Source organism: Streptopelia decaocto, assembly GCF_964273445.1.
Source record: "Streptopelia decaocto genome assembly, chromosome: 2".
Taxonomy (NCBI): domain Eukaryota; kingdom Metazoa; phylum Chordata; class Aves; order Columbiformes; family Columbidae; genus Streptopelia; species Streptopelia decaocto.
The window spans coordinates 116,841,917-116,865,534 of NC_138655.1; the positions used below are offsets into that span (position 1 = coordinate 116,841,917).

A 23,618-nucleotide genomic window follows, 5' to 3' on the forward strand; every position below is an offset into this window, starting at 1 on the left:
CTATAAACACTTTCAGATAGACGCTGCCAATGACTATTATGCCAGGGTAAAAACCCACATCTTGGGAGAGGGCATCTGGGGCAGAATATCCATTCCTCAGCCACCACGGGACAGTCCCCTAATCTTCACTGATGGTTTAAACTGATATCCAGAATGGGGATGAGAAGCAGGCGAGGTGTCATACATCCCATTCTCCTCCTCATCAGGGAAGAAGAGTGGACAATTCTGCGGTAAGGATGTTACAGGCCATCAGAGCACAGTTCACAACAGAATGTCTGTCAGTACTCCAGGTCAACAAGGTTGCTCACTCAAAACTTGTTAATTCATTAAGTTAATTTGTAATGCCTCAAAGGAATAAAGTATCTTCAGAATAACAGTAACTTTTAAAAAATGCCCTAATTATAAATTTAATTACTTTTACCACTTTCTCTGGAACCTTTTTAGAGGATAATTAAGACACTCACAAAATTATGTGTGTAAGAGACATTTTTAAAAGAAGGTTTTTTCATCAAAAGTGTGGAAAAAAGACATTTCAGGACTTGGCAAGTTTAGCGGTAATTAAAGAAGGGAGAATGTTGACTCTGGGCTGCCTTTTACATTTTATTATTAATATTTTACAGGTATGAAGTTTTGTTGCTTCTGTAGAAGAGAGACACAGAGCTCAGTGAATGGCATTGGCAAGCTGACCGCCAACTCAAGTACAACATTCAAAATGTAAGGTATGTGGATCTGTGGAGCCTGACGTCACGCTGGCATGAGGAACACTAACCCCGCACAAGTTGCTGCAGAAGCCTCCCTTGCTTGCACAGTTTATTCCTACCTTGATGTAAGCCAGTGAGAAGACAGCATCTTGGAGCATGTCTGAGCAGCTCTTCGGTCTTGGCTCTGGTTAACGAAGGTAGAAAAGTGCATTTCACAATCCACGGTCCCTCCCATGCCAGATACCCTGACAACAGCTCTGCCTCTGACTTCTGAGGAACTTCAGATCATTCCTTTTCACCCCTCACAGTTTGTTGTCTCTCAGCTCCACCCACGGACCGAGAAGAGCCAGGGCCAACTCCCAAATGCCAGTGTGATTGTACCTCTCAAAATAAGCATTTGCTCTGACAGCAAGTAACTGCACTCGCTTTGTTCCCCAAGAAATCAAAAGGCACAGCTCAAAGCAGGCTGTCCCATAGCACCCTTGAGGATGGTCATTAAAAGGTGTCCAATGGAACAGGCACAGATAAGACTTTTGCCCTTCACTATATGAGATAGGTAAAAAATAAAATATAATAATCTATTTTCTCACAGTACAGGCAGCCTGGGCGCTCAGAAGCACTTGAGACCTTACTAACATACATGAAATACACATCTACCAGATGTTATGACTTGATTCTTCAGCTGGCTCCTCCTGAAGGTCTTCCAGGAGGTCCCATCAATACTATCTACATGGGGTACGTTCAGCTACAGGCAGAGAACCCTCACTTCTGTCACCAGCTAATACAGAAACAGAAAATGTTGCTCTGACGTAACAGCCCACAGTCAACAGTTTACTAAGCACAGCACAAAGCACGTCCTCTCCTTCATGCCCTGGTGGCACAAGCAAATGTTGAGAAAGATGAATCTGTATGGTCACACCTCCATCAGATTAGAGAAGTCTAAGTTGAGGGATGATGCCCAGGCTCTATCAGCTGAATCCTATGCTAAGAGAGCACCAAAGTCACCAGGTGCTCTCCAGGAATTGCTTAATGGTTGGACTCCAACAACTCAATGAAGCGGGTTGTTTATCCGCACCAGAGCTGAGGTTTGACAAGGGTACTCACACAGCCTTAGTAAGATGGCTCATGTCCCAGAAACTGCTGGAAGTGCTCTGTTAAGATAACATCTTTAGTCTTTAATACTAGTCAGGCAAAGGTTTATAAATTATAAAAATTACTAAAGCTCTGTAAGTGTAAAAAATATTTTAACAGAAACTTAAGGAGAGCAAGTGGAGAGGGCACAGGGTTATGCAAAAAGAGTCAGTTTAGATCAAAACTGGCAACCAAGACCCTTTTTTCCCCATATCCTCCAGCTTAACACACTTTGCTGCAGCAAGCCTTTCTTGTGTGGAGACCAAGACCAGAAAGCATCCAAAGGAAAACCTCAAAGGAGCACCCAGAAGACAGTGGGAGGTCCTTGCTGCAGACATAATAAGAAAAATCGCCAGTCAGTTCAGATGAACAGCCCACTCGTGACAGCGGTGAGCAACACCCAGCTTCCCACCACACTGCCCCAGTGACAACCCAGCACCACCAGGTCACAAGGCAAAGGGGTACATCTCCATGCACGTTCACTGCTCTCAGGTTGCGTTTATCTATCACTGCCCAGGACCTGAAGAAGGCCACGTTTAGCCATCAGCAATTACTAAAAGCAAATGGAAAATCAAATCAATAAGGAGACACTGGTGAAGAAGGATGAGTTACTCCCCTATTATCTACAGTAATTTGCAAACACAGCATATCCCTGTCATACATAGCTGTTCCACTCAACACAGGTAACACCAAAAGCATCTTGACTTTGTCCTCAGCAAAGGATGGCTCGTCATGCTGTTTCTAATATGAAATATTTCTGGAATGAACAAAGTGCAAGGATGTTTAGCCTCTATCTAAGCCTGACGTGGGTTCCAAAGCTTTTTTGTATAACACACATATATGTAAAAATATGGCGTAAGCTGGGTGATAAGGGCTACACCAATAAACCAAGCCCCAGCAATATTTATTTGTGAAAATATTGCTACTACATATTTCAATGAGTCAAAGCTTAATTATTTCAGTAGCTTTCCTCCTACTTTCTTTACTAGTCTAATATTATTTATAGATAAGATTAATTACTTTAAGTAATTAACAAGCCTGAACACAACTGACCCAAAGGATACCTGATATCAGGTGGGAAAGGTTCTTCCCTTATTTCATAAAGCAAGCCCTTATTTCTGTCTAGAAATTCCCATTACGGGGTATCAAGACAATGCACTCAAGTCAGAACAATAATGAGAGAAGGATAATCTTCTAGCTGAAGAACAGTTTCCTCCATGTCACAGGTCCATGGTGGTACCCTGGACATAAGCTTCAGCAGCCTCCAACCCTCCCATCCCTTGTTTCTCTCCAGACAAGTCCTTTGAGCCCATGCCTTGAGCCAATGCCAAAAAAATAATTATCTTTAGCCTGCTCTTCCTTAATTATTTTTTGGCTGATGAGCCACTACCACTCATTAAATGACGACCCCAGGCACAAAAGGATCACCAGCCACTGAAGGAGTCAGGAGCTGGCCCACCACATCACCTTTCTACTCTCCTGCCTCACTTCTTATCCAAATGGCTGCTATTTGTTCGTGTTTTCAGTTTTGCGTAGGAGTAACCCCATGATCAAGAGCATGGCTGTCAGAGAAACTTCATTCACAGATGACTCCAGAGACCACAACCCTATCTGAGGATCTCTGGTGGGGACACTCAAACTGGTGGTCATTTGTGCTGCTATCGACAAGAAGTTCAATTCAGTGTATTAATCCTCAAATATTTTCATGTTCCCACCACCTCCCATTCCCACTTGGACTGTCACATTACTTCTGCATCCTTTAAGACTTAAAAAAGACAAACAAATGAAAACCACACATAGACAATGCCCACCTGCTAAAAACAAACATCTCAAACCCCCAAAAAATGGAACTGAGAAAAAAAAAATAAGTGTATTTTCTGGTGGAAAATTTAATGTAGTAGCTCTAGAGCCGAGGCACACGATAAATAAGTAATTCATTACACACACGTTATTTTCTAGAGGGTAAAAAGTAAGCACTGCAGGCTGATAATGGCATCAGACAAGCAACAACAACAACAACCACCAAGCAAACAAAGGTACAGCTGACTACTCATGCACGTTAGTTGTGATCTTAAAAGGAGAGGTCTCGATCAAGTGAGCAGACAGCAATTCAGAATGGAAATAATCCAGCTTCTGCTGGCTTTGGGAGCAGCACAAAGACTGGTTACTTATATTCTGTCAGAACAGCAAGAAGACCCTGCTAGCACCTCATTAAAAAAAAATATATATATATATATATTAAAAGAAGCAGCTTTGCACGTCAAGACTGATGCATGACTCAAAACAGTCAGTTGCCAAGAAAAAGTTCACTGGAGGATAGAGCAAAAAACAACACAGCATTATCTGCAAATTCACTTATTATAACAATGACATTTTAAAGATAAACCCCAAAATACATATGCAGATTTTATTACATAAGGATACTTTAACTCTGAAATATTTGTTTATGTTTCATAGACGTCATAAAAGTCTGATTAACTTCACTATTAGTGTTTCAAAGAAACACATTCTTAGTTGAAAAACACATTTTCAAAGGTCAGATACGCGATGCTTCATTCACACTCCCACATCTACGCACAGCTATCACACTAAATACTTATTTCTGCAGTTTTCCATCTACAAGTTAACCAATGTTTCATTTGATAATGTATGTTATGCATAAAGTTGCATCTAAAGAAGAACCACAACCTCCTCTGAAGGCAACGTGACCCTCCATGCTTCACCTGCATGTTCTTACAGGACAGTAAGGACAACACTATAATACTGCACCTGCCAGGAAAGGGTAGAAAGAGGAGGTGAGAGAAGAAAGGGCTTCATCAAGGATGACAAGAGACAGCTTTAGAAACAGGTACATCAAGATTTGCAGCCCTCCCATCAGAGCACCACCAGTCCCTGAGAAGAAGCGCGTGTCCCTCATGATCACCTCGTCAGTGGTTCTGCACACCCAGCCTAAACCTGGCCTCACCAAAAGTGAGACTGCTGTGATTTGCAGCCAAAATGTGGCAACAGCAAAGCCAGTACCAACCTCAACACAGGGCAAGGGGAACTCCTTAAAAATCACAACGTACGTAGGAGTGTGGTGGAAAAATCTTAGCCTGAACTATTTCGGGTTTTCAGTAGAAACCTTTACTCAAGAAATATTCCAGCTACAGTTTTGGTTGTGCAATAACAACAGCAACTCCCAATGGGATGAAGGACATACCAGACACACAAGATCTGCCAACAAACCTGGGAAGGCACCGTTCCCCTCTCCAGTCCCACTCACAGCACTGCAACCACCAGCCTGCCAACCCATGCCACTAATGCAGCTGAGGCTGAGCCACCTCTTTTTTAGGGAGCTGGGGGCCCACAAAGAGAAGGAAAGCACTGGGTTAGTGAGTCTGATGGGATGACAGAGCACCTGGCACACAGGAGTGGTGGTGCTTGTGCAGGAGAGGGACAAGCGGACAGAAACATGCCGTTGGAAAGGAAGGTCTAGACCTATGTATGAAAAAAGATAAAATCGAGGATTTTTTCCTTTGCTACTACAACAATACAAGATCTTTGGAAAGTCTAGCTCCTCTGTTTCTAGCACTAACCCATCTAAGGTTTTAAAAGTTTGTTTCCTTTGAAAACAACACACAGTTAACCAGAGTATAATATTCTTCCTTTTTCCTTTGAAGAGGTGTAGAGGCAAATAGCTGCCATTCACCTGACTCAGAGGCAATACATTAAATGCAAATGTTTTAGTTAAAAGACTACATAGCTTGAAACTTAAACCGCAGTATTGTCCAATTTCACAGCCAAGGTTTGAACTGTATTGTTTGTAATAACAATGGCCATGAGCCACACTTCAGCATAACCAACGCAGTTAAAGGTAATAGAAACATTAAAAAGGCAGGAATTCCACATCAGATTCTTTCATAGTCACTGCAAATAACTCAGCAGTTATTTTGTACAAAAGGAGTTATACTTCAGGAGTCTTTAACAGGACCAGCAGCTATAAAATGACTGTTCAAATTTGCAGATGAACATTTTTTGCAATCAAGCAGCTTTGGAAACTAAGGAAAACCCTCCACGCCGTCTCTGTGTTCATAAACAGAATTCTTTTGTGGTCACAGACAGGATTTAAGAAAATTATTCATGGATTATATACGCAGGATTGCATCAAGCATCCAGTCAAGAGCCTCAGAGCTGGCTGTGAGCAGCTGTCTGCCACTAAACTTCCCAACACGCGTGGGCATACACGTACAAACCATTCTGTTTCCTTGCACACACAGTTCATCCATTGCTCTACATAAATACCATTCCCTTGCCTAAAGGCTTGTGTGATAGACACAGAGCACAATCCTGTGAGCCCCTTACAGATACTCCAGCTGCCTCTCTGGCATCCAGGGAAAAGGACTTTGTGAAGTTACTCGCATAATCAATACTCTAGCAAGCAAGGATGTAAAGATCAAATCAATTATCTTGTTAGCATTTATTCCATAGAGAAAGAAAAAGGAATGCTCAAAGCAGAGGTGCTGAAAGCAGATGTCCCTGTCTCAACGTTATTTATCAGCGATGCCCGAGCACCCCGGCACAGCAGGACGCCTTTGCCGGGCGCCACCCGCACCCCCGGGACGGGGAGTCGGGCAGAGCCGCGGTGAATCTTCCGTCCGGGAAGGAGACCGGTCACCGCACATGCAAACCCCACACCTCCCATAAAGCACCGACGGCTACCACTGCCAAAAAGCACCGTATGTACATTACAGATGCGATTCGACCCTATTCTCCCCTCTCTTTTAGTAACTAATAGTTATTAAACGAGCACACAGAAATTAAACAGAGTCACCGCTCTCTCGCCTACGGTGCGGCCAAGCGAAGCAAGGGAGGGCTCAGCCTCACACCGGGCGGGTCCCCCCCTGCCCGAGCAGCCCCATCGGGCGACCCGAGGGTGAGGGGCCACCGCCCCGTCCCCAGCCCCGTCCCTACCTTCCCGCTGGAGGATCTGCCCCGAGGCGGCCAGGAGCAGGGCCAGGAGCGCGGCCAGCGCCCGGCCCGCCGCCATCTCCCCGCATGGGCCCGGCGCCGAGGCGGGCGCGGGTCCTCTCCGGCGCCGCCGTCGCTTCCTGCTCCACCTCGCACCTGGCGGGGCGGGACGGGGCAGGTGAAGGTCCTCCTCTTCCTCCCGGGCGGTGGCGGAGGTGAAATGGGATGGGATGGGACGGGCTCGACTGGGGGCGGCCCCGGGCGCTGCCACCGCCCCGGCGCGGCGGGATGCGGGCGGCTAGGCGGGGACGTGCGAGGTGCGGGTCGCAGTCTGTGAGAGGGATCGTGCTGCTGCTGCCGTGTTACTTAGAATCATATTACAGAAGCGTTTTGGTTGGAAAAGACGCTCAAGATCATCGAGTCCAACCATTAACCTGTCACTAAACCGTGTCACTAAGAACTTCATCTACGTCTTTTAAACACCTCCAGGGATGGTGACTCCCTGGGCAGCCTGTTCCAATGCCTGACAGCCCTTTCTAGGAAGATTTTTTCCTTTTGCTGTTATATACATTTCCGACATTATGAACTCCTACTAAAAGAGTTTTGAACTTTTTACACCAAGAGTGGTGAAACACTGGCCCAGGTTTCCCAGAGAGGTGGTAGATGCCCCATCCCTGGAGACATTCAAGGCCAGGCTGGACGGGGCTCTGAGCAACCCGATCTAGTTGAAGATTTCTCTGCTCATTGCAGGGCGGGTGGACTAGATGACATTTGAAGGTCCCTTCCAACCCCAACTATTTTATGATTTGATGTTTGGAAGTGCCACATTTTACCCAGAATTAGGTTCCTCCCTGTGAACAGTGGTTTGTATCATGCTTATTAAATGTTTGGTGTCTTTACAATAAAAAACTCTGAGCAGAAACCATTGTGACATAGTCAGGAGTAGATGTTTGCCCAGCTTACTAGCATGGGACAGCTCATCTCCTAGGAATTCTATGCGATTGCTTTGGATCATTTCTTACTTTGGCAATATCATTGCAAAAAAATCCAGTATGTTTCTACTAGCCCACAACAGCACTTGGCTATTACAGAAACATACACAGAATACTCATGTTCAAAGAAGGAGAAAAGTCCAAACTATGTCAGAAGTTCAAGACCTGATACAGATTTAAGATCAAGCTTTTGAGAAGACTGGAGACCCTTTGCCCTTGTTGATTTCAGCTGGCAATGACACACTCAGGTCTCCTGGTAGATCTTCACACCTCTTTTATAAATAAATCTATTGTTCAGTGGTCTTTTGCATAGTACGGCTTTTTACTCATCCTAATGAAGAATATGCAATTAAAAGAAAATGTATATGGCAAAAAATTTAAGTCTTTAGGAATGGAAATTAATAAGTAATTTTAAATTAATTGTTACTAAGAAAGTAATTAAGTGGTTATCTGTAGAGGAATGAATGGAAAGGCATTTTGCAGCCTTATGAGGAGAAACAGACTGGTGCATTAGACTCAAATCAGTTCTGATGCCACTTCATTAACATAAGGAAATAAGAAAGGACTAAGGTTTTATTTTATCCTATTGGAGAAATAGGAAGACTTTTGGCTAACTCATAGCTTTCATTTTGTGTTAGTTGTGTCTTACCAAGTTTCACATCTTCATAAATTTCAATACTGAAGGTAATTATTTTGTCAGCTTCATATTACCTTGCAGTTCCTTTTTGCTCTTTTCCAGATGAAAACCTCGGTAGTCTTGCCTAAATAGATGTGGCTTTATGTCCATTATAGTTCTTAACACTATTCTGTTGTTTGTCATTCTGATGTAGGAACACAGAACTAAAAATCACCTCCTGTCTGGTTGTTCTTATGTTCCCCTCAGTCACCCCTTTGGTCACCAGCATTTCCAAATGAGCACATCGTCATCTAATTTCCTTCGTAAACTCTAAACGTCAGCTAGCCAGTCTAACACCACTCCTGTGAGACAGTTGAGTTCAGTTTCCTCTGATTTGGAGATGATGGACCAAGAGACAGACAGCCCTTATGAGTTCCCCAGTGTGACAGGACAGTAAATGCTTCTCCATAGGTTTGAGAGGGCTGTGTAGTGACAGACCGGCTAGTTATGAGAGTCACTTCCTAGTGGTTTTGGACATCTGCTGTTGCATAAACAGTGTAGATAGCTGGAATAAGATGCTTAAAATATTTGGCATGGGAAAGCATACAGAAACGACCACTACAAGTCAGAAAACATTGACTATCTGTACACTTAACTCCATGGGAAAAAAAAAAACAACACAAAGTGAAGGCATTTTCCGCTGTCTTCCTGAAGGCTTGCACAGATAATGCACGTCCTTACAGCTGTAGCAACCCTGTAGTATCAGCTACAGTTAAGAAGTCAATCTCCATCAAAACTTTTTGTCTAGACATGACAGGATGTGATAGAGGAGTCCTGGGGGCTGGCAGGGTTAAAGCTAAAGAGTTGTTTCATATGGCCACCCCAAAAATCCCTGACCCTCAGAGTACGCTGCAAATGGAGGGATACCACTCTCCATGATGATGCTCCAGAATCCAGGAGGCAAGAAAGCATGCTCTGAAGGTGAGTGCAGGTACCCACTAAAATCAGACTTCTCTCCTTCCATCTGCAGAGAGTGAGGACCAGAGGTGAAAAAACGTCATTCTAGTGACAAGAGTTGATCTGCTGAGAATAAAAGTAACTTAGCACACTTCACTGTGACTTCAATTGCTTCAACTTTGTCTTTAAAATTAAGTAAGAAGGAAAACAAGACGAAGAGTAAGGAACCTCATCCTTTCACACATTTTTCCAGAATTTCCTTTGAAATAGCTATGGACTTGCACTTCAGTGTATTTTCTTGAGAAGGTGAATACCCTTGTGATAACTGTCAGTTTGATCATGTGTCTATTTTGGTTGATGCAGCTGATGAACAATTCCCAAAATCAGTCTTTTTCTTGAAAACAGAGAATTTTTTTTAGTTGTCCTTTTTTTTTTTTTTTTCTCTGTGCTCAAGTTATTTCTGATTTTCCTCTGTTTTCAGTTGTGCTTGTATAGTGACACTGATGGGAAGGATTCTGATTTAGTTCTAATGTGAGTTAAATGTGAAAGTGTCTGTATACAGACCTACCATCCTTCAGGCAGCTCTCACCTCTATCTCATTCTGGAGGTGAGTGAAAGCAGCACGTATCATTTTACATTCCTCCTTCCCACTCCACAGTCATTTGCTCAGAACAGGAGTCAGTGGGGTCAGATGTGGGGGCCAGCCTTACTGGATCAGTTTAATGTGGTATGAAAGTCTATAGATTGAAGCTCCCAGGGACTGAGAAATAATTGCATCTGCAGTCAGGGTGTGCCCACACACAATGAAAGTTTCATCAAAACTGGCTAATTTGGCTTTCACCTCTCATTAGCTTAATGCACAGTGCCCTGGTCCAGCTGGAAATGGTGTAGAAAATCAGAGGTTTTAATCCTCAATGTAATTTGTATTTTTCTTCAGCAAGTCTTGAAGTGCTTTGGAGTAGCTCTTTCACATGGGCCATGTATCATCATTCAGTGGTGAGTTTTACTGACCAGCTGACCACAGCAGTGTCAATACACTTTTGAGGAAGAGCTGAGATTAATGATCTTGGAAATGTGAATTTAGCCAGAGAAACCAGGGAAAAATGGATAAAATGAGAAAAAAAAAAACCAAACAAAACCACGCATGTGCTTGTTAGTCAAAACTATTCCTCTCTTTTGTCTATGGGAATCATAACCTTTGCCTGGAAATGCCCTATAGACTAACACAGAGCAAGTTACAAGAAAACACTGAAAAGCTATAAATTGAATCACATGAATTGTAAACCATACTATTTTTGAGGAACAAATCTCCCACTTCAGCTCCTTTATCCCCACATTCAATTGCTAAATGAACACCTCAAAGACTGAGCCAGTGTTGTTCCTACACATAGTTGTTAATGAGAGATTCTGCTCCCTACTTTTTTTCACCTAGAATGAAATCATTAAAGTAACAACCCCACGCAGCACATGGGCATAGACCTCCAAAGTCAGCGTGGGGAAAATTCTGCTGAGAAAGTACTCAATAGCCTCAGATGGAGACACAGGTAAAAGTGATCTTTGTCTTAATGAGACAAAATTCACTTGAGTAATTTTTAGGTTGGTGGTTTCTACTGTTCTCTGACTCTCAACAGCAAAACAAGCTCAGCAAATCCTGGAACGATGTGGTGTGTATTTAGTGCAGATGTCCATGAGGCAGGTGGTAGAAGAGACAATGCAACCTCCAAGAGAGTAATCAAGATGCAGTTCATCATGCTTGAAACACAGCTGCTGTATGAGATACCATTTGCTTTCACTGTGTAAACCCAAGCAGCTTTCAGCCAGCTATGTGTCACTCATCCAGCTGCCCAAAGGGTACCAGAGTACTCAGTGCTGGTAGGAAATACGGCACTCACTGGGTATGCTAGCTGACTTTACAAGTATTTCATCTCTCTGTTATTAAAAAGATCAGACTGAGCAGCTGCTTTATGGCTATATACTGTTGTGATGCCTAGAGACCATACCTACCAGTGACAGCTTAGGCACCAAGCCAACGCTGAGAGCAAGCTATGCACCACAGAGCTTGCAAATACATAAGCAAAAGGTGGCAGAAGCCCATAACGGAGAAGAGGATGTGTTAGATGGAGCAGAACCCAGGGCTGTTGGTGTCTGTGTGCAGTGGACTGGGGTGACTGTAGCTTCGCTTTACTGGGATCTGACATACTGGGGTAATTGCTATGCACTAGCTCTCCAGTTCTGCTGCAGCTGAGAATAGCAACGATACACAGCATCTGCTTCCCCATGCTGGAAGCTCAGATCAGTATGGTAGGAGAATGGTGAGAAATACAGTATTTCTTGCAAGAGCACAGGAAATACTGCATTTTTCAACCCTAGCAAATTCCAGGCATAATTTTTTTCATTATCTCAAGCCTGTTACTGGAATATACTGAATGTGCTGTCTCCTGACTGAGGTACGCATGGGAAAATGTAATAGCACATATTTTTAAAGCTGGTTTTACTTACCAAGCTTTATGAAAGTGATCTATTTCCCTTGTACAGTAGTTGCATCATCCTAGCAGACTAATTAAGGTAGAGCAGGTTAATAGTAAGGAAAATCCAAAGAACTTAGAATCGTAGGATCATTTTGGTTAGAAGAGACCCTCAAGATCATCAAGTCCAACCATTAACCTAATTCTGGTACTAAATCATGTCCCTAAGAACCTCATCTATGCATCTTTTAAACACCTCCAGGGATGGTGAATTCACCACTTCCCTGGGCAGCCCGTTTCAGTGCTTCACCACTCTTTCTGTGAAGAAGTTTCTCCTAATATCCAATCTGAACCTCCCCTGCCACAACCTGAGGCCATTTCCTCTTGCCCTGTCATTTGCTACTTGGGAGAAGAGACCAACACTCTCCATGTTACAACCTCCTTTAAGGTAGTTGTAGACAGCGATGAGGTCTTCCCTCAGATTCCATTTCTCCAGGCTAAACAGCCCAGGCTCCCTCAAGTGCTCCTCATCAGACTTGTGCTCCAGTCCCTTCACCAGCTTCACTGACCTTCTCTGAACTCTCTCCAGTACCTCAGTGTCTTTCCTCTAGTGAGGGGCCAAAAACTGAACACGAGGTTTGAGATGAGGGCTCACCAGCACCAAGTACAGTGGCACAATCACTTCTCTAGTCCTTCTGGCCACACTGTTCTTCACACAAACCAGAATGCTCTTGGCCTTTTTGGCCACCTGGGCACACTGCTGGCTCATGTTCAGCTGGCAGTCAATGAACACCCTCTGGTCCTTTTCCCCCAGGCAGCTTTCCAGCCACTCTTCCCCAAGCCTGTAGCACGGCCTGGGGTGGTTGTGACCCAAATGCAGGACCCGGCACTTGACCTTGTTAAACCTCATACAATTGGCCTCAGGCCAATGATCCAGCCGGTCCATATCCCTCTGTATGGCCTTCCTACCCTCCAGCAGGTCAACACTTCCACCCAGCTTGGTGTCATCTGCAAACTTAGTGAGGGTGCACTTGGTCCCCTTGTCTAGATCATTGATAAAGAGATTAAACAGAACTGGCCCCAATACTGAGCCCTGGGGAACACCACTTGTGACCGGCTGCCGACTGCATTTGGCTCCAGTCACCGCAACTCTTTGGGCCTGGCCATCCAGCTAGTTCTTTAGCCAGCTAAGAGTACAGCCATCCAGGCCATGAGCTGCCAGCTTCTCCAAGAGAATGCTGAGGGAAACAGTGTCAGAGGCTTTACTGAAGTCTAGGTAGGCAACATCCACAGCCTTTCTTTATCCAATAAGTGGGTCAACTTGTCATAGAAGGAGATCAGGTTAGTCAAGCAGGACCTGCCTGCAGGACCTGAGTGATGGCACTCAGGATGGCGATAATCTGCACAAATGTGCAAAAAGTAAGTGTGAGGAGTGGTTTTGGAAAGTTGTCTCTGTTCAACTGGTTCAGCTGGGTTTCCACTGGATGGCAAATCCCCACATCTCTCACACTAGCCAGCCTCACAGATCAAGCCCTCAGTCTGAAGCAGCACATGCTGCTGAGCTAAATGATTGCAAATCCTTTTCAGGTGAGCAATAACTGTTCATTTCCCCTGAGATTTTTTTTTCTTGTTGTGCTCATTTCTAGAAATGCTTGAGCTCTTTCCCTTGGAAAAAAATGTACTTAAACAAAAGAGCCTGAGAACAAGAGTACTGATCAGAGAGAAGGTCCATCTGGCCCAATACTCAGTCTCCAAAGTTGCCAACCATGCATGTGTACAGGAGAGCACATGAGCAGTGCCAGTCTTCTTCTGCCAGGGTCCTGGGGCTTCTCACAGGCCTCAGTGGCTGGGACCGGCCTCCCCTGGGACCCTTACCCCCACCATCTCTCGCCAAGAGCCCAGGGGACGTGTCTCAGCTCAGCCTGGGGCCTGCGGTCCTGCCTGAGCCATGTTGTAGGTGTGTGTGCCTGTCTCTCCCCATCTCCTGGAGCGGCCCTCCTCAGAGCTCGTCATGCACAACTTGTCGCACAACAATGCTGTGCGGTAGTACACTGTTCTGTGCTGTACACTCACGAGTACAATAAAGATGTGACTATTTGACTGAAATGCCAGAGACAATTTAGATCCAAAACCTATTTCACGGACACATATCACAAATTAAACAAGTGGAAGCAGGATTTAATTTTTTTTTAATTATTTTTTATCTTTTTTAAAACTTTTTTTTCTTTTTTAAATTTTATTATCATTGTGCTGTGTGCTGTGTTGTGTTGTGTGTTGTCTGGTGAGTGGCATGTTGTGGGTTTCATCGTGCATTGTGTGGTGTGTGTTGCCTGGTGCGTGTCTGTGCTGTGTGGAATGTTTTCTGTTTTGTTGTGTGTGTTGTGTATGTTGTGGTGGGTGAGGTATGGTGGGGTGTGTGTTGTGTTGTGTGCTGTGGTGTAGATTTGTCCTGTGGCATGTTGTGTAGCGTGGTGTGTGCGGTATGATGTGTGATATAGTGTGTGACGTGTGGTGTGGTATGTGTTACCTTATGTGGTGTGTTGTGGTGTGGGGTTTTTGTGTGTGTCGAGTTGTGATGTGGCATGTGGTGTGGTTTCTTGCGTGGTGATGTGTGTACTGTGTTGAATGTTGTTGTGAGTGTTCTAGTGTGTGGTGTGCTGCATTGTGTTGTATGGTGTGGAGTTGTGTATCGTATGTTGTGTCATGTGGTGTGTTGTATTTTAGTGTGTGTGGTGTGTGTCGAATGGTGTGTTGTGTAGTGTGCTGTGGTGTGTGCTGTGTGGTTATGTTTTGTGTTGCATTGTGTGGTGTCTTCCATCTTGTGTGTTGTGTCCCATCTTGCATTGTGTGTTGTGTTATTTCATTTTTCCAAGTCTAGTTTCAGAGCCAAAGCCCACAAGCTTTAACACAATGTCCATGTCTAGCCAGGAGCAGGCTGATGAATTCTTCAGTGGAGTGTTGTGTGGTATGTGTTGTGTGTTGTGTGGTGTGTTGTCTGTCCTGTCCTGTGTGGTGTGTTGAGTTGTGTACTGTGAGGTATGTTGTGTGTCATCTGTGTTGTGGTCTGTTATGTGGTGTGTTCTGTGTTTTGTGGTTTGATGTGTGCTGTGGTGTGGGGTGTGCTGTGAGTCGTGTTGTGTGGTGTGTGATGTGTTTGGAGTTGTGTGGGGCATGGTATGTGGTGTATTATGTTGTGCCGTTTTGTTGTGTGCTGTGCTGTGCTGTGCTGTGTTGTGTACTGTGTGGTGTCTCATGTGCACTTGTGTTTAGTGCTGTATTCAGTTTGTTGGGTTGTGTGTTGAATGGTGTGCTTCCTGGTGTTTTTGAGTCTGGTGTGGTGTGCTGTGTGGCATGAAGTGGTGCTTGCTGTCATGTGCTGTGTTGTGTATCGTGTGGTGGTGTGTGGTGTATTGTATGTTTGCTATGGTGTGCTGTATTGTGGTGTGTGAGGTGCTGTGTGCTGTGTTGTGTTGTGTACTGTGTTGTGTGCTGTGGTGTGTGGTGGGGTGTTTTGTGTTGTGCTATATTTGGTATTGTGTGGTGTTACGTGAATTGTGTTGTGTTCCTTTATGTGTTTTCTGTGGTGTGGTGTGTGGTGTTTTATGTGCTCTGGTGTATAGTGTGTTGTGTTGTGTGGTGTAGGTTCTGTGTTGTGTGGTGTATTCTGTTATGTTCTATGCTGTGTATAGTGTGTTTTGTGTGATGTATGTTTGGTGTTCTGTTGTGTGAGAAGAAGAAGAAGAAGAAGAAGAAGAAGAAGAAGAAGAAGAAGAAGAAGAGGAAGAGGAAGAGGAAGAGGAAGAGGAAGAAGCAGCAGCACTATCCTGCCTGCCCAGTGCTTGTGTTGCATGCAGGGAGAACAGATAAGTGGCAGCTGCAGATGGTGCAATGAGCCTGGATCCCTTCCAAGCATGAGTTGTTCTGTACAAGCAAGAACCCCTGGGGAAATGGAGCCCAGGGAAGAGCAGAGCTGGCTCCTGCTGCAAACTTGCCCTGGGCAAGAGAGCCCGAGAGAGCCAGGGCACAAGTGGTGCCTTGGAGGGCAAGAGCAGTGGGCATGAACTGAGCCGAAGGGCACAGAGGAGCTGTGGCAAGTGGTCATGCTCAATGCTGCAGAGGAAGGCAAAAAAACCCCGGGGACCAGGGCCAATCTGCCCCGGGGGAAAATTCCTTCCTGACCCCAACACTGGCGATCGGCTGTTCCCTGAGCATGTGAGCAAGACCTGACTCCTTGGTCCACAGGCTGGTCATGCCTCCAGGAGAATGATAGAATGATAGAATGATAGAATGATGGAAGGATAGAATGATAGAATGATAGAATGATAGAATGATAGAATAGTTTGGGTTGAAAGGGACCATCTAGTCTAACCCCGCTGCAATGAGCATGGGCATCCTCAACTAGGTCAGGTTGCTCAGGGCCCTGTCCATCTTGGCCTTGAATGCCTCCAGTGCTGGGGCATCTGCCACCTCTCTGGGCAACCTGTTCAAGACTTTCTCCACCCTCATTGTAAGAAATTTCTTCCTCGTGTCTTGCCTGAACTCCTCTTCTCTTCTTCTTTCTCTTCTCTTCTCTTCTCTTCTCTTCTCTTCTCTTCTCTTCTCTTCTCTTCTCTTCTCTTCTCTTTCTTTCTTTCTCTTCTCTTCTCTTCTCTTCTCTTCTCTTCTCTTCTCTTCTCTTCTCTTCTCTTCTCTTCTCTTCTCTTCTCTTCTCTTCTCTTCTCTTCTCTTCTTCTCTCTTTCTCTCTCTTCTCTTTCTCTTTCTCTTTCTTCGCCTCTTCCCTCTCCCTCTCCCTCTCCCTCTCCCTCTCCCTCTCCCTCTCCCTCTCCCTCTTCTCTCTCCTTCTGTTCCTTTCCCCTACTTTCACTAGCAGTACATGCTGAGGAAATCCCTGACAAACACTTGTAACCTTGCCCAGCTTAGGCATTCGCTCCATCACCTTGTGGGAAGGACGCATGTACCTTCTGGTGGTGGTGAGAGCACTGGGCCCCCTTGAAACCACTCTGCATTCCACTTCCTTCTGTTCCTTTCCCCTACTTTCACTAGCAGTACACGCTGAGGAAATCCTTGACAAACACTTGTAACCTTGCCCAGCTTAGCCATTCGCTCCATCACCTTGTGAAAAGGACACATGTACCTTCTGGTGGCGGTGAGAGCACCGGGCCCCCTTGAAACCACTCTGCATTCCACTTCCTACAGCTGCTGACCCTGGCTCCCCAGTCCATGAGGACGGTGAGCTCTGCACTGCTCCTCAAGAAGGCATTCCCTTGATTTTGCTACTGTTATCCAGCTGAAAAGGATATGGTCTTGCTGGGAGAAACTCCCAGCTGAGACCATCTCAGCTGGGAGATGGTCTTGCAGCGGAGAAACTCCAGCTGCCTCATCCAGGTCTTCCTCCTTCAGCCCCTGTCAAGGAATTCCAGCGGCTCCTCAAGGACTTCCTCTCCAATGTCTTCAGGCTGCCTCCAGGCCAGCTCTGGCAGCAGACACGGGAGGCTGCTCCCTTTTATACTGTCCCGGGGCATTGTGACCTCAGCATTGCTGGCTGGTCACACTGTGACACGGAGGTGACATGGGCCCCCAGTGTCCCACCCCGTCGGCTGCCCATCCACCCAGCACTCCTTGGAGGAAGGACTTTGGGGTGTTGCTGGCCCCGAGGCTGCCTCCAGGCCAGCTCTGGCAGCAGACACAGGACGCTGCTCCCTTTTATACTGCCCTGGGGCATTGTGACCTCAGCATTGCCCGGTGGGCGCATTGTGACATGGAGGTGACATAGGTCCCCAGTGTCCCACCCCACCCACTGCCCATCCACCCAGCACTCTTTGGAGGAAGCCTTTGGGGTGCTGATGGCCCCGAGGCTGTCCCTGTGCCGGGGAGGCCGGGGGGCTGTCCCTGCCCTTGGTGGCCATGCACTGGGCATGGCTGAAACCACCTGGGAATGGTGGTGGCATGAAATTATGGAGGAGGATGTTCAGCTACAAAGGAACTTATTTTCTTTTCCTTTTAAATTACTAAAAGAAAAGGTGAAAACCAATCCTCTAGCACATGCTCGTAATGAATCCGTCTGCAAAGCTGCAATGGGTGGAGGAAGCTGCCAGCCTACGTCTATTCCATTAAAGAATCTCAACGTTCTGGTGCCAGCTCCATGTGAAGCTACAGGCCCTCTCACATCTCCAGCTGTGGTTCTGATGGATCATCAGGCAGAGTGAGGCTAGGAACAAATTCCCTTGCCTGGGCTGGTCCTGTCCAGAGGGCTGCTAGGAGAAAGTCAGGCTTGTGTGCTTCACAAGTAGAACCTGTCTTCAGACAACATAGGCCTGTGAAAGTCTTAAAAGCACCTTATCAAACACCCTTGAAATTCTTGTTCTGCTGCAGGCAAAGATCAAATGAGTGTGTTATACTGTGTCTGCATGAATCTCTGATACACAGGCAAAGCCACCAGGCTCGTAGATCTTCCTGGAAGGACTGAGCTCTGCAGTGATGGTGTTTTCACTTGTGTGCCTCAGCTCTTGAGTTCCTCAACCTTCTATTTCTCTGTTATTACCAGTTTACCAGTCTTGCTCATCAGATCCTGAATATGTATTCTTCATTAACTTGAAGCCATCTCAGGGCCTTATGAGAGTGCCCAAATGGCCCTGGCATGATTGACCTTGGGGGCAAGGATCCTTCCCGTGCCTGACAGGACTTCAGTGTGTGCTTCAAAGCACTGGGCCTCCTCACAACCACTCTGCAACCCGGTTCTTACAGTTGCTGCTCCTTGATCCACAGGGGATGAGAATGGTGAGCTCAGCAGTGCTCCTCAAGAAGTCATTTCATTGATCTTGCCACTGCTATCCAGCTGGAAACAATTTCTGTCCATCAAATGATCTTGGAAGGTGGCCCTGCTGGGAGCTGGCCTTGCAGTAGAGAACCTCCAGCAGCCTCATCCAGTTCTTCCTCCTTCAGCCCCCACCAAGTGATTCCAACGGCTCCTCAAGTACTTCCTCTCCTATGTCCTCGGGCTGCCCCCAGGCCAGCTCTAGAAGTGAACAGGGGAGGCTGCTCCTGGTGCACTGTCACCTCTGCATTGCCAGGTGGTGGTCCTGTGACATTGGAGGGACAGAGCTCCTCATGTGCAGCCTTGCTTGCCGCAGCAACACCTCCTGCCCCTCTGCCCAGCATCCTCCATAGAATCTAGAATGCATTAGGTTGCAAATGACCTTTAAAATTTTTGAGTCCAACTATTAACCTAACACTGCCAAGTCCACTGCTAAACCATGTCCCTAAGATCTTCATCTAAACGCTTGTGTAACAAGTTTGAGATTGTTGGAAGCAAGACCCAGACCAGTCAGGAGGGCTCTGAATTGTGTCTTAATTTTCATACTTACTCTGTATGGTTTTCTTCATGATATGTCACCGTCATGCGAGATAGTTTCCCCTACAGCTACGTGTGCTTCTCTTCCTGCAGGGTCCATACACGCAGGGGGCGTGGACTGGACCCACAAGCAGACGGGTGGCTTTGCAATGACCCACATGTACTTATTTCTCCTGCAGCAGTCTGGTGGGACTTTTGGAGCTGTGTCTGGGAAGAGAAGGATCACAAATCAGTGGTGCTGTGCTTCAGCCTGCTAGAGGGATGTCTGTGAGTGTTGCTCAGGAGAAGGCCTAGCCAGCTCTTCCTTGGATCCCAGTAACCTGTCTGGCTTAGGTACACTGAGCCTACAGGTCTGCCCTTGGAATCCTTTATCAAGAATCATAGAATCATTTAGCTTGGAAGAGACCCTCAGGATCATTGGGTCCCACTGTTAACCCAACACTGGCACTAAACCATGTCCCTAAGAACCTCATCTACATGTCTTTTAAACACTTCCAGGGATGATGACTGCACCACTTCCCTAGGCAGCCTGTTCCAGCACCTTACAATCCTTTCTGTGAAAAACCTTTTCCTCATATCCAATCTAAACCTCCCTTCGTTCAACTTGAGGCCATTTCCTCTCGTCCTACCACTTGCTACTTGGGAGAAGAGACCAACACCCACCATGCTCCGACCTCCTTTCAGATAGTTGTAGGCAGCGATAAGGTCTCCCCTCAGCCTCCTTTTCTCCAGTCTGAACAGCCCTAGTTCCCTCAGCTGCTCCTCATAAGAACTGTGCTCCAGAGCCCTCACCAGCTTTGTTGCCCTTCTCTGTACTCTCTCCAGCACTTCAATGTCTTCCCTATGTTCCCTTGTCTCTGTTCAAGAGAATCAAAGTCACTGTTACCTCTCCTTCAATCCTAGCAGGAATATCCAGCTAGAGTAATACGGCACATTTGTCATGGCACTCATGGGATGTGACACCACTCTGCTGTGTGTGTGGCAGCTGTGTGGAGAAGGAGGAGTTAGAGTCTCATGACTACCTCATCAAATATGGAAGGAGATGGGATTTTTATTGCCTTCAGCGCTTACAGCCCCACGCAGTTTTCTACATGTTTGTGAAGATGAGAGCCGTATGAGCACATTTCCATTCCTTTGATAACTTCCTAAAGCAGTTCTTCTACTAGAGAAACTCTTCCCCTAAAGTGATTCCACAGGGTAAGTCTGCCCGAGTGCCCCTGACCAGGTTGGGTGAGTCACTTCTCAGGGGAAGCAGGTGACTCAGGAGGAGCAAGGAAAGGGAGTAAACATAAATACCAACATGCATTAAAGTCAGTGCCGTTCTGATAAATGTAGGTAGGTAGTCAGATAATTTGGTAGTCAGCATGATCAATGCCATATTGACACTGGCTCTAGTTCACTCAGCCCTCTAGACACAGGGCTAAGCCCATCTCTGCAGGGCAGAATAGAATTCCCCAATAAAATACTATTATTTGCATGTATTTAAATGCCATTACTTTCAAGTTAGGCACTTGCTTAAGGCTCTTCTTGAAATAGTTTCCTGGGTTGAAGTGTATCTGTGCTACAGCTGTAACACACCTGTTCACTCTAGTTGGGAGTTACTCTATCACAGTGTTTAGCAAGGACACGTGATGTTAAATAAGCAATAGAGCTCTGCATCATCTGTCATAATATATACATCATTGATCATAAAAAATGGAGGAAAGAACTAGACTCAGCTATAATAATGATGGGTGGGCTATTTTGGAGTCAACAAATCAGTCTTCCATAGACTTAAGTCATGCAGAACATGATTTTGGTCAAAAGCTTAATTATTTCAAAGTTATTCATGGTGGTTAGATTAATTGCAGGAAGCATAGGGACTGCTTGAAGCACTTGAATACAGATTCTGATTAGTTTTTGAATATGAGTGAGATTCAGTGATGCTTGGATGCAGGTCTTTGAGCCAAGGCCTGTTACCTGAAAATACACCCACAAAGCACCCCAATAGCCTAAAGGAAGTTTTCTCTCACCAAAACATTTATAATGCTCTTGTTGATATCTCTGATTTGACTTGGCAGGTACATGGCACAGTGAGTACAGAAACATTTGTTACAGCTTGTTCAACGATTTTATGCTGCAAAAGAAGCCGCTCTGAGCTGACTGGAGTTACCCTTCAGACAATTAGTTAGTGGGGGGGGGTTTCTCATCATAGCAGTGGGGAAATTCTGGATTGCAGCTGGTCATTAGACAAACAGGCTTACCTTAAAGATGCCAAGTTACATGTGAAAGGTCTTATTCTTCAACCTTTTGCCCTTTGCCTGAGACTTCACAAGAGGGGCGGGATGGAGTGGCAAAGCAGTGAGGGGATCCAAAAAGCTGCCCCCTGAGCAAAGGAGGAGGTGGGTCACCAACTGCATGGTAACTCTGCCCCTGGCCAAACAGCTCATTCAGACTGGAGTTACTCATTCACATAAAGAAGACAAGGATTGATCCCCGAGCATGCTTCAATAAACAGATAGCTTGCAATTTTCTTGTGAAACTGGGTGTAAAGAATGTGGTGCTGTTACAGTAGCATGGGAGAGAAATTGCTGCCTCCAGTGCATTTCATTTCTCTTTGGTATAAAGTTATTGTTTTCTTCATGCTTATATTTTAAAGGAAGTTTAACCAGGAAAAGAAATAGAAGCAGGAATTTATGATGGCCTGCGTGCCCCTCTTCTGCTTTGTGCTATGCAAAATGCAGGGGAAGAAAACACATTGGAACACAAGAGTGGATATTTGGTTGGTTTGTATCCCTCTGCTTCCATACGGTGGTTCAGCATAAAACATATTGCCTTGCCAAATGCGACACCATGGCCTCAAAGGGGTAACCTGCTTGTATAGGAAGGAAGCACTCATCATACATCACACAAACAGGCAAAGGAGACAGCAGAGAGAGTCTTGAGGCTCAGGCATTTTTGAGCCTCTGGGAAGAAACCCAATTTTTTGTCAGGGAGAAGTCATATTCCATCATCTTTATCTGTTGCTAAGGGAAATCATAACAAACCAGCTTAACAGCAGGAACATTCCTTAATGGGTAAGGATTGGTTATTTACTGCATACTGTATGTATCTCTTTGTCAGTTTATACAGACGTCTCTGATACGGATGTTCAGGCCCTGATAACAAAAGATATAAATAGTATGTGTGGTAAACATCTTGTAGAATAGGATGCCACAACCAAATAACATGTGTGCCTATATGTGTAGTTATCAACCCCAAGGACAGTGTGAGTCACATAAGGGACTCCAGGGAGAGACGAGCACTTCCCCATGGCTCTCACACTGACATATTTGTAATGGGTCCTTAATATATGGAAGCTATTAGTGATGTGCCTGCACTATTAGCTTTTCTGATTAAAACAGGAAATTTGGAAAGAGCTTGACACATTGAGTTTTCCTCCCTGTGGTCTACCATTCCCGTGCCTGTGTAAAGGTCTACAGCTTCATCAGGGAAGTGATTCAGGTGCCTCCTGTATAATATTCTGCCCTTAAATGGGCTGGTTTAGGTATTGAAATGATCCAGTTCACACAGACAAAATTATGCCTGGCACTGACAGTCTTTCCATCACAGATGTATAAAGATTCCCAAGCAGGGGGTTTGCATCCCAGGATTTTTTTTTGTCACTCATACCTCGTTCCATTCTGGCAAAATATTTGCCATCTCATGTGGACACGGTGAAAAAAAAAAAGGACTAGATCAGTGATTAAAGACAATTGTGGACTTCAATGAGATTTTGTGGTAATGATGTATGTGCAATTGCAGCAGGTTGTCCAGGAAACTGAAGGAAAGTTCTTATTCCACTCGTAAAATAGCTAAGACTTTCCTGGAAAGAAGCGAGCATATGCTGAGGCTATTTTAACTTATATAGAATGTATCAAAAAAGCGAGATTCAGCCCAACAGGGTAATGTGAAGTGTTAAAGTTTTTTTGTCTGAACTGAAAATTTTGTGGTTAGATCTAGTTGTCACCAAAGCCTGGAAGAGCTGGACATGATGCTCCCATGATGTGGCATTTACACCTTGGTTGTTCAAGCAGCTCCTGATGTTACTGTAACGATTTCTGCAGGCTACAGGATGCCAAACTAAGAAGCTGCCATTCAGATTTGAATTCAGTTTTCCAGGAATCCGTGGTGTGTAGGTCCAGCACCCTAACTCAGGTTTGTAGGAGCGAAGTGTGATATTAAAAAACCTGCTCGGGAATGGGAGCACAGCAGTCAGTCCTTACACGTGGCAATAATTAGACATCTGCCCATCATCTCCCACCCAGCCTCGCTCTGCACCTCATTAGCCCTGCTCCACCAAGCTTCCCAGAGGGGTGAGTAAACTATGTGGAGAACTTACTGGGCTGTACTGGGTTTTGTGTCATCTTCTTTAGATCCTGCTGGTTGAAAGCTGCCTTATGTCCTACCATTGTAGTTTTAGCCCCTCTTGTGCC

General features: G+C 45.4%; 1 protein-coding gene across 1 annotated transcript in view; it reads right to left on the bottom strand.

Moving 5' to 3' along the window:
• The window catches only part of CDCP1 (CUB domain containing protein 1), a 28,506-nt gene extending 21,517 nt beyond the window's left edge, over window positions 1-6,989 (bottom strand). The window contains exon 1 of the mRNA XM_082043780.1: window positions 6,786-6,989. Coding sequence (XP_081899906.1) covers window positions 6,786-6,861 — 76 coding nt within the window. The 5' untranslated portion in view covers window positions 6,862-6,989. The remainder of the gene's footprint in view (window positions 1-6,785) is intronic.
• Window positions 6,990-23,618: the final 16,629 nt, after the last annotated feature.